General features: G+C 42.5%; 1 protein-coding gene across 1 annotated transcript; it reads left to right on the forward strand.

Moving 5' to 3' along the window:
* Nucleotides 1-1,115: 1,115 nt before the first annotated feature.
* Cox5a (cytochrome c oxidase subunit 5A) lies at nucleotides 1,116-11,336 on the forward strand. The gene is made up of 5 exons (XM_048417150.3): nucleotides 1,116-1,287; nucleotides 8,232-8,348; nucleotides 9,720-9,841; nucleotides 10,509-10,632; nucleotides 11,194-11,336. The coding sequence occupies exons 1-4, from the start codon at nucleotides 1,200-1,202 to the stop codon at nucleotides 10,620-10,622; spliced, it is 441 nt and encodes a 146-aa protein (XP_048273107.1). The 5' UTR covers nucleotides 1,116-1,199; the 3' UTR covers nucleotides 10,623-10,632; nucleotides 11,194-11,336.
* Nucleotides 11,337-11,938: the final 602 nt, after the last annotated feature.

An 11,938-nucleotide genomic window follows, 5' to 3' on the forward strand; every position in this document is an offset into this window, starting at 1 on the left:
TTGTGCCAACAACCTGAATGACCTTGGAAGAGGACTCCACGTTTCAGAGGAGACACAGACATAGCTAACACACTGATCAGCCTTGAGACACTGAGTAGGGAATCTAGTTTTCCTCTGCCCACACTTTTGAGCCAGAAAACTGGATTGTTTGTAATGATGGGATTGTTTCAAACCGCTAGTTTCAGTAAGTTTGATCCCAGCCTTATTGAAAGGAGTGAGACAAGTATTTGACCATGAACATCCGGATGAGTCCCACGTTCCTGTGTGTGTGTGTGTGTGTGTGTGTGTGTGTGTGTGCGCGCGCGCACATGTACATGCATATTCACGTACAAGCAGATACTCTAGGTTGATATCAGTTATCTTCCTCTATTACTTTCCACCTTATTTCCCAAGAGGAATCTCACTAAACTTGGAGCTCGGTATTTGGACTAGAGCTGAGTTTTTGTGGGATCTGAAATCCAGTCCTCATGTTTACACAGAAAGCACCTTATCCACTGAACCATCTCCCTAGACTCTAAAAAAAAAAAAAAAAAAAAATCTAACTTTTGAGTCTGTTTCCTTATCTGTAAAAATGACTGAGCTTTTTTTTTTAAAAAAAAAAAGGGGGGGGACAGGGGATCACGTGACTCAGGCTGTCCTTGAATCACCCCTCCCCCTTTCCATTCTTCTGCCTCAACCTCCAAAGAGATTATTTGCCTGAAAACTACGCCCAGTAAGAAAAAATATATATTTTTTGAGACACAGGCTGCAAAGTAGGTACTGGAACTCTAATTCTTTGCCTGTAGAATGCTGGGATCATAGCCTGCAGCACTGCGCGGAACAAAGCGGTTATTTTTATTATAGTTTGACGTTATTATCGGCACAATTCCAATTTTTGATACCTCCTCCATTGTCAGATTCCAAAACCCACAGGGTCCATTGCGTGCCCTGCCTTTCCTCCCACTCCAGGACGTTCACTACGGGACCCGGGTCATTGGACCAGCAGCATCCGCAAAGCTCTGGAGTAGTTTGTCCTCAACGTGCCGCCGTACCCCACGGTACTCCACCCGCTTCCGTAGGCGCGAGCTCCGCAGTGGGCGGGCCTCCGGCTCCGCCCAGCGTGCGTCGGTGCGTGAGTCCGGCCCCCACGAGCTGCTGAGCCGCCCGCGAGCTCACACCGGCTTCTCTTCAGCCTCAGCCAGTGCGCTGTGGTCGCCGTCATGCTTGCCGCTGCCCTTCGTCGCTGTACCGTAGCCGCGGCCGCCCGAGGCTTTCTGCACCCCGTCTCGGCCCCCAGCCCCGCCGCCGGTAAGGCCCGCGCCCGCCACAGCCCGCACCCGCGTGTCCTTGCTGTGACCTGGGCTCCCGCCGCCACTCGAGGGTAGGCTCCCTGGCGGCCTAGCCTTTGCCCTGCGAGCCGGCCGCCGAGCCCGGTGACCGCAGACCGACCGCTGCCGTCTGGAGTTGTGTGGGAGACTCAAGGAAGCGCCCCCCCCAGGCCTCCCTTCTGCCACTTCCTGGTGCTGGATCCCCGACCCGTCAGGTGTGGACCTGCCGGGGTCGCTGAGGACGAGGGCTCAGCGCTCCCTTTCAGTCTCTGGGCCGTGACCGTTCCCGGCGCTGACCCCGCAGCCACCTGACCGGGAGTGGCCCCGCCGGCCTACAGCGTCTTAACGAAGGTGACATTGAGCCTCCGGGCGCGCCGCCCGCCCTGCGTTTCCTAGAACACTATTCGATTTCCCAGTGGGACACAATACACTTTTAGTCTTAATCGGGCAATTCTCTGCGGACGTTTTTTGTGTCACCTTCATAACTTGGTGCGGTCACGTTTAAGGACCGCTCTTTATCCGTGTTTAAAATAGATGACCGTATGTGGTGGTTTCTTACGGTTTGCAGCAGAGCCTGAATGTTGATGGGTATTAACCGTAAGAATGTTAACGTTTCCAAAGTTGGGTACCAAATACCCAGGAATCCTGGATGTACAAACATGGGAAAACTTCATGAATTCCCACTCCACCCATTTAAAATTAGAAGCCTGAATGCTAGCTATGAAACGCTAAGTTTTTTTGCCTGTTTCCCGCTCTGTGTGAGTTGGACATTTTGTGTCCATCACTACCCCTCTCCCCCCAGTGCTGGGGCAGAACCCAAGGCCTCCTGCATACTTGATAATTGCTCTGCTGCTTAATGCATTTTCCGCCTCCTCCACAAGGACTGTATATTTTATTTTTGTTTTTGTTTGGTTTTAGCATGTCTCACTATGTAGACCTAGCTGGCCTGGAACGCGATGTAAATCAGTCCAGCCTTGAACTCAAAGAAATAGTCATATTTTTGTGACAGGGCCTCTATGTAGGCCCAGACTGGCCTAGAACTCACAAAGGCCAGCCAGGAATTTAGTGCATTTCTTCTACCTCCCAAGTGCTGGGATTTTCGTTGGGAGCCACCACACACAACTCAAGCAAGCTTTGTACTTTTAGTTACAATAGTTGTGCGTGGATCCTGGTCTGTGGTGGTAGTGTATACTACATTATGACATTTTGTTCCAGTGTGTTAATATAAAAATAGTTCAGCCAGGTATGATGTCCCAGCACTCATAGGAAGGCAACAGCAGGTGGATCTTTTGTGTACTCCTGTCCAACGGTGGCTACATGTGAGATCCTGTCTCAACACAAACACAAACAAAAGTATCTCAAACGCTGGGTGGCGGTGGCTCATGCAAGCCTTTAATCCCAGCACTTGTGAGGCAGAGGCAGGCGGATCTCTGTGAGTTCGAGGCCAGCCTTACAGAGCGAGTTCCAGAACGGCCAGGGCTGTTAACACAGAGAAACCCTGTCTCAAAACAACAACAACAACAAAGTAACTCAGACACTCCAAAATTATGTTTCCTTGATAATTTGAACCTAAGGGATATTTTTGCTTCATTTAATTTATATATTAGCAACATAATAATCAAGTAAATGTAGAACTAGGGTTAAAAGACCCATGGGGTGTGGGGCCCACTTGCTCTTGCAGAGGACCGAGGTTCTATTCCCAGCACCCACATCCAGAGGATCTGACACCTTCTTCTGACTTCCTCAGTCACTCCATGAAGTGCAGCAAAACATGCATTTAAAAAAGCCAAGGAGATGATCGTGTTTACAGAAAAAAAATGACACCTACTTAGAGAAACTGACTTTTTTGTTAGTGGTGGGACTGTTTCCTCTTTCTTAAGTTAAGTTTGGACTATCCTGGTATTAAAATGCTGTTTAATTTTTTTCATATAGAGAAATATGAAAATTTTCTTTTTTTGCTTTTGTTTTTGAGTTGGGGTTACCCCATAGAGACCTGGCCTGCCTGGAATTTACTGTGTGGATCTGACTGATCTCAAACTTGTAGCAGCCCTTCTGCCACCGCTTCCTGGATCCTGGGATTAGAGGCACAGCACCACACTTAGCTAGATTTTTTTTTTTTTAAGGAAAATAACCGCTTTTTCTTCTTTTTTGGAGGGGAGGGCATTGAACTTCAGGAGTTTGTTAGGAAAATTTTCTGCTTTTTTAAAGAAGGGTTAGAAAATGTTAAAGGTTTATTGTTGTTTAAGAAAACCATAGACTGGCCAGGCGGTGGTGGCGCACACCTTTAATCCCAGCACTAGCGAGGCATAGGCAGGTGGATCTCTGTGAGTTTGAGGCCAGTCTGGTTTACAAGAGCTAGTTCCAGATTAGGCTCCAAAGCTACAGAGAAAACCTTTCTCAAAAAATTAAAAGAAAATGAAACAAAACAAAAAACCAAAAACCATAGACTAAAGTTCTCTAGGTTTATTTCTGAGACTTTCTATTGGCATCATTTTAGATAATTGTACCATATATGGTATACTTAAATACTGCCACAAGGGGGCAGTATTGGTTGCAAATGATGTCTTTCTTTTTAGCTGTGTGACCCTGTACATACTAATTGACCTTAAACTTTAGTTGTCTTTTGGCAGTTGAGATAATGTTTTGGGTGCTACACAGCTTTAATCCCAGGACTGGGGAGCCAGAGGAAGGTGGACCTCTGAGTTTAAGACCAGCCTAGTCTTCAAAGCCAGTTCCAGAACAGCCATGGCTACACAGAGAAATCCTGTCTTGAAACAAACAAACAAAAATATAATGGTTTGATATCTGTGAGGTTTAAATTAGATAATGCAATTCTTGACACCTTGTCTGGCACAAAGGCTTGATATGGTCATACCAAGTATAGTCCACTCTTCCTATATGTCCTGTATTTGGTTCGTGGTTGACAGAAATGTGCAAAGCATATTTGGTTTGTTGTGATTCACTTCACTTTAAGGTTGAGATTTGTTGTTGGTATGAGATCATACGTTTTATAACTGAAAGTCAAAAAGAAGCTGGGTAAGCCGGTGGTGGTGGTGGTGCACACTCCCTTAGTTCAAGTACTCAGGAGGCAGAGGCAGGCAAATCTCTGAGTTCCAGGCCTGCCTGGTCTACAGAGAGTTCCAGAGCAACTAGGGCGACACAAAGAAACCCTGCCTCAAAAACAAAAGGAAGAAGAAGAGCCTGGACATGGTGACTTAGAGCTAGGGAGACTGAGGCAGGAGGATCATTAAGATTCCTAGACCAGTCTGGGATAGAGTTGGGACCCCATCTCGGTAAAATAAATTGAAGAAAGGTGTGTGGGGGTCCCTGGTTGGTTGGTGTTGGGATGCATTCTTTATAGTAGTGGTTCTCAACCTTACTATTGCTGTGACCCTTTAATACAGTTCATGTTCTGGTGACCCCAACAATTAAATTGTTTAGTTTCTACTTCATAAATATAATTTTGCTTTTGTTATGAATTGTAATGTAAATGTCTGATATGCAGAATTCTGATATTTAATCTCCAGGTTGAGAGCCTCTGTTCTACAGTCTTAAACTTTCTGATAGGATTAATCTCCCTCCTTAGTCAGTTTGCTCCAGGGTCCTTTCCTTCTGAGAGTGGAATTACAGTTGGGACAGCATATCCACCCAGTGTTTTATGTGGGTTCTGGGATCCAAATATACTGGGCCATTTTTCCAGCCCTTAATTTAAAAAAAAAAATATTTAGAGGCAGGGTCTCTTGTAGCTCAGGCTGGCCTTGAATCTAAGGATAACCTTAAACTCCTGATACTCCTTCCCCCACCTCTTAAGTCAGTGTTTTAAGTCAAACTCTAGTCAGCGCTGGAAATTATGATATCCAGGGAAGCTTAAAAGACCTGGAAGGGTGAAACTTTTTTTGTTTTTTGTTTTTCCTCTTGATAAAGTGCTGGACTGAAGTAGCACTTTATATTGCTTTCAGGTGCTTAACTCATAAGCCCTTGAGGTCTTAAGCTTTGCACTAAATAACCCTGCATATCATTTTCTTCTGTCCCTCATTCCTAGAATTGCCACTACCAAAGGGGACTGTTCTTGGGGCCTTCTTGTCTGTTTAATTTTTAAGCAGAAAACTATCTGATTTAACTAAATTTGGATACAAAGGATTAATGAGCCCTTTATTGTATTTTATTTTTTTTCTAATGTATAGTGTCGGGTTTTTCTAAACTTAGAACTGAATGCCAAAAGCAGTGGTAGACGTATCTTTTTGGGCAGCTGGGTGGAAGGAGACTCCTGTAGTCTGGGTAGCAGAAGATGACAGTAAATTTCTGATCAGCTTCTGCCTCTCAGGTGCCGGGTTATAGGTTTGAGTTACTACGCCCCACCTGCTCGATGTTGGAGATTGAACCCCAGGGCTTTCTGCATCCTAGGTAAGCATTTAACCAACTGAAATTGGAAGTAGAGGCAGGAAAACTAAAAGTTCAGGGTCATTCTTGTCTACATAGCAAGTTTCAAGCCGGCTACATAAGACCCTGTCTCAAAATGTACATGTGTGCATGTGCTCACATCACACAGAACCCACTTAGGCAAAGGGAATGTGTTCGGGATGCTGGTGCTGAGGTGGGGGGGTGCCTTATAATGTCTCTAAAAACAAAGTGTTAGCTGTGTGTGTGAGAAAGAGCTGGACCTGATCTAATTCCAGCTTTTGAGAGGCTGAGACAAGAGGATGGAGCATTCACACTAGCCTTCAATATGTGGGGAAATGCTGTCTCAAGAGAAAAATAAAACCTATTTATCAATATATATATATATAAAACATTGCCTTACTTGTGGGAGGAGTGTCTAAGGATAGGTCCTTAGCTAATAGAATAGGTTCTACCCATTACTGGGTTTAGAACAATCTAAACCTTGTGGGACATAGGATAGTCTGGTTGTGTGTATACCCAGTGTTTGGTTTTGTTTTTGTCTTACTGTTTTTGAAACAGGGTCTTTCTTACAACCTTGGTGGGTCTGGAACTCATGGGAGTCTATCTTGTCCTCCTGAGTAGTGGGATTAAAGCGCCACCATGCTTGGCTCAAGTGATTGTGTTATAAGGGTTTATTCTGTTTTCTGAGATTGAATTTTACTCTGTAATCTAGGCTGCCCTCAACTTCCAAAGTGTTAGTATTACAGATGTGAGTCACTATAGCCAGCGTGTCCCCCCTTCATGTTACAGTTTGTAATTTGGATTCTAGGAAGGCATAATCAAATCTTTGAAGGGCATGACCACCTTGGCTTGAATTTACAGTTGCTGATTGTCTGTTTTTACAGTTAGAAAGCAAAGCTAGCACTCATATCCACACCTAGAAGTAAACAAAAGAAATTGGCTACCATGAAGTGCTTTTCTAGGTTGAAGGTAAACCTAACAGTTGACCCAGAGTTAAAGAACTAGTCAGGCAAGGCTCTGGAATCTAATCACTGGGGAATAGAGGAATCAAACAAACAAAAAACTTAACTCTAGGAGGCTGTACATATACTTGGATTTTTCTTGAGTAAATATTTAAGAGGAAAATTACTGGATTCTATTGGTTTTTTATAATTTATTTTTTTATTTTTATTTATTATGTATATAGTGGTCTGCCTGCATGCATGCCAGAAGAGGAAACAGATCTCATCACAGATGGATGTGAGCCACCATGTGATTGCTGGGAACTGAACTCAGGACCCCTGGAAGAACAGTGCTCTTAACCCTCTGAGCCATCTCTCCAGCCTCTATAATTTTTTTTTTTTAAATGTACATTGGTACCTTGTCTGTGTGAGGGTGTCAGATCTTGGAGTTTGAGACAGTTGTTAGCTTCCATGTGGGTGCTGAGAATTGAGCCTGGGTCCTTTGGAAGAACAGTGTTCTTAACTGCTGAGCCATCTCTCCAGCTCTGTAGCTATGCTTTAATTTGATAAGAAATCACTAAGCAGTCTTTGAGAGTGGTTATACCATTTTATACTTGCACTTTAAGTAAGGATAACTTTAGTTTTTGAAAAGGTAGCTTAGAACTTCTAGGTAACCATGAGATAGAGGGTTATAAAATGTGGTGTATAAAATATGTTGGTCTTCTAAGATACTGAATATATGTGTAGTTTTGATTAAATGTTTAGATGTCAGCTTTATTTAGGTTTAGAGACCTTTTTCCTTGTCAAAGAAGTTAAAACATATCTATGTTCAGCCTATTTGTACGTGTGTTCCAATTTGTTTGGGACCAGGATTGTGCAGAAAATTTGTCCCTGGAAACTGGGCTCTTGGGCTGTGTGATCTTCTGAGACTAATAGCAGATACTTTGCTCAAGGTGCAAATTCTTTCATTTGATCTCACAGTCCCAAAATGGCTATTATACATTTTGTTTGTTTCTCTCTTTTCTATCAGTTATATTTTTTTATTTTTATTCTTTCAGTTATCATATTAAGGCTGTAACGCACTATAAGAGCTGAAGAAATGACTCATTGATTAGAAGCACTTAACTGCCCTACCATAGCACTACCGGAATTCAGTTCCCAGCACTGTCAGAAGGCTTACAATGTAACTCCAGCTCCATGACATCCAATAGCTCTGGCTTCCCAGGGTGCCTGCATTCATGTGACTATACCCACACACAGATAGTTTTACTTTTGTTAGTACTTAAATTTTGTTTTTCTTGCTTCTTGAGACTCTGCAGCCCAGGCTATGCCTAGAGTTCACTGTAGGGCAATGAATTCTTGAAATTAGCCTAGGCCACATAGCAAGATCTGCCTCAAAAATAAACAAAAAGACAACTTAATGCATTAGATAATATACATTAAGCATTCTTTATACATTTTTTTCCTCTTCTGTTGTTCTCTACTCTTTCTCCTGCCAGCTTCTATATTAAGGACATGATGCAGCACTTACATTTCAAAATAGTCTTACTGCTACTGAAGTCATTGCTCCTTTCCTTTGTAGCTGTCCAGTCCATTCGCTGCTATTCTCATGGATCACATGAGACAGATGAGGAGTTTGATGCTCGCTGGGTGACGTACTTCAACAAGCCAGACATCGATGCCTGGGAATTGCGTAAAGGTAATTGGAACATAGGCATATCTGCCTGTTTGGGTGTGTAAATATGAACTATTTTCACTACTTTATTGAAAGCAACTAGTTTGAAACAAACTGTGAGCTGATGATTGTCTCACAGCTTGTAGTTAGGAAAGCCTACAACTTCTGTAATGTTTCCTACAAAGTATGAGTTTTAAACCAGACAACAGGGCTGGAGTATAATAGTCAATGATAGAACCCTTGCCTAGCATCATAGGTTCTGGGTTTGGTCCCCAGCACTGGAAGAAAGAGAGGGAAAGGGGAGAGGGAACACATGAACTACTGACATTTAACCCAGAAAATTTTGTTGTAAGGGCCTGCCTGTTCTCTCTACTGGAGGGTGTTTAATAGCATCTTTGACCTCTACCCATTAGTAAATACACCACAATTACGAAAACCAAAAACATCTCCAGATATTGCCCAGTGTGGAAATTACCTACATGACAAACCACCCTCACTGAAAATCACTGCTGCAGATACAGGCTAGCTGAGCAGTTACTAGTTCTGTGCCTTCAGCTAATGTACATGAGCAGTCATTTGATCCCCATCCCGTCTGAGGTTTTTGTTAGTTTTAAGTTATGAGTTGCAGATTTTTTTAAAAAGCAGAAGCAAATAGTATTATGTTTATCAGTCATTAGTTGTCCGTGTACTAACTATATAAGTCATCTCAAACTTAATATATAACTTACATAACCATGCGAGCGTGGTTGTTACTTTCTTGTATTTTTTTCTTCAAATTTTCAATAATAAAAGCAAGAAACCCAAGTGCTTCTAACCTCTCTGCAGGAATGTAATGGCCCCATCTTGCTGCAGCTGGGGAAGTTCTTACTGAATAACCTATGAAAAAACAGCAGTTCTGCATTCTCATCACGTCTTAATTTTCATGACGTGTTGTTCTGTGCAGACACGAAAGTAATCATGCCCTGTCATTTTATGGTTGAATGTTTTTTGAGTCTTTACACTAATGTTTCTCTATAATGTCTTAATGCCCGATTTGGGTCTCGGTATCTCTCCTTAGGTAGTCTAGTGGTTTTTAGATGATTTTAAAATCCCTATATTGTATTCACAGTTAAGCATGTAAGTTGACGAAAGCTCTAGGGTGTTTCCTTTAATCTTAATACTGTTGCATAATTCTGCTAATTCTTTGTGGAAGATTCACGGTGTTCTTACTAGTTTGTTACCGGTAGAATCCCATTTTACAAATAAAAGAACAGTGGTCCAAACTAATGAGGTCACATATTCATGATTCAGTAAGAATATAGAGAGCTGTGCCATGGAAAGTAGATAGATAACTAAATTTTAGTGTTAAGAAGGATATTTTGGGTTAATGTGACTCTTCTTTTTTTAACTTAACAGGGATGAACACACTTGTTGGTTATGATTTGGTTCCTGAGCCTAAAATCATTGATGCTGCTTTGCGTGCGTGTAGACGGTTAAATGATTTTGCTAGTGCTGTTCGCATCTTGGAGGTTGTTAAGGTCAGTAAGAGAATGACGCTAAGATTGTTCCAGAAGTAGTTGGGTCATATCACTTATCAGAATTAGTTTTACACATAATATCCTCTGAGTACAATTCTCCATGAAAGGACATATTCTGTAAGAAAGTTTAAGGAGCTGGGTGTGGTGGTGATTCCAGCACTCCTGAATTTGAGACCAGCCTGGTATATAGAGCTAGTTCCAGGACAGCCAGGGCTACACAAAGAAACCCTGTCTTGGGGGAGAAGGGTTTAAGGTTTATAAGGGGAAAAGTGACGATACCATATGCATAATGAGTAAGATAATTAAGGGTTCTGGAAGTTATCAGTCATTCACCACTGGTAGTTAATTCAGTTAGGCCTTTAAATTGCAAGCAAATTTTAAAACTTCCCTTGTGTTAATTTAATTTTTCTGATGCCTGATGGGCATGTTTAATTACCTTTTCTTCTGTCATTACCACCTTGAACTTCTGATCCTCCTGCCTCTAATTCTTAAGTGCTAGGATTACAGGAGTAAACACCTGGTTTTGTGGTTTTGGGGACCAAACTGGAAGGTTTCAGTAGAATGCTTAATGGGCATTCTACCAACTAACTATAACCCCAGCCCTGCCAATGTGATTAAAAGCTTCCTAGTCTCATTTGTTAATAGAAATTGTTCTTACTGCCAACAGGACAAAGCAGGACCCCATAAGGAAATCTATCCCTATGTCATCCAGGAACTTAGACCGACTTTAAATGAACTGGGAATTTCCACTCCAGAGGAACTGGGCCTTGACAAAGTGTAAACTCCCCTCTGTAAGTGGTGTGTCCCTGATCAAGTCAGAAGAGTCAGTTCAGAGAGTGGTGGGTTGATGACAGCACTGCCCTGCTACATTTATTTGTTTATTCATATGTGTGGGGGAGGGAAGCATGCTTGTGCCAGAGCAACTGTGGAATCCAGAGGACAGTTTGTAGAAGTCAGTTTTCCCCTACCATGTGGGTCCTGGGGAGTCATCTCAACTTGTCAGGCTCAGCAGCAAGTGCCTTTACCTGCTGAGCCATGTCAAATAATCCCTAGATTACTATCCCATAGTTTACATTGATCTGAGTTCTAGGATTACCTGGTTTTAACCACTTTTTCTAATCAAAAAGGAAAGCTAAGTACCAGTAGTAAAATTATGAAGAGGCCGCAGAACTGGTCCCTGTAAGTTGACTGGGACTGTGTTAAAAGCAGAAAGTGCCCCAGAGTGGTGGTGATGAATTCCTGGGATTGTAGTACCAAAGGTGATTTTAGATAAGATGCTTTCCTCTCAGCACTTTGTTTGCTAATTCTTTGGATTTTCGTTTTTGTTTCTGTTTTGTTTTGTTTTTCTACAGATGGGCTTCCCAAGGACTCACTGCTATTGCTACTTGATTAAAACAGTCGCCTGGAAATTTTATTTGAACAAATTTTCCTTTGAGTATCAAACCATGTAATAGTAACTTGGACTTTAATAAAGGGAAATGAGTTTGAACTGAAATTACGTGTTGTGCCTTTTTTTTGCATTGAGAAGCAGAGGCTGAACCACCTTTAGTCCCAGCATTTAGGAGGCAGAGGATTTCTGGGTTTATGGACAGCCAGGGAGCCAGAGAAAACCCCATGTGAAAAACAAAGTCATCAGGGCTGGAGAGATGGCTCAGTGGTTAAGAGCATTGCCTGCTCTTCCAAATGTCCTGAGTTCAATTCCCGGCAACCACATGGTGGCTTACAACTATCTGTAATGAGGTCTGGTGCCCTCTTCTGGCCTGCAGACATACACACAGACAGAATATTGTATACATAATAAATAAATAAACTTTAAAAAAAAAACAACAACAAAGTCATCAAGGTAGTCTGGAGGATGTGCTGTGTAGCAGCCAGCCCTTCTAAGTGCCAGTGCCTTCCCTGCCTGCTCTAGCAGCTCTCTTAGCTTAGACACCAGTATTTGTGTTTGCTGTGATTGGTTTGGAATCCTTGTGATCAAAGATTAGAAAATGGTTTAGACCTAGAAAGAACTAAGAAAACAACTTTGTTTTACTTCAGAAGCCCCATAATACTGGAAAGGATCTCTCTGCTTTTTGCTTGTAGGTCTGGGTGACAGTG

This window comes from Myodes glareolus, chromosome 4 (genome assembly GCF_982192425.1).
Source record: "Myodes glareolus chromosome 4, mMyoGla1.1, whole genome shotgun sequence".
Classification (NCBI taxonomy): domain Eukaryota; kingdom Metazoa; phylum Chordata; class Mammalia; order Rodentia; family Cricetidae; genus Myodes; species Myodes glareolus.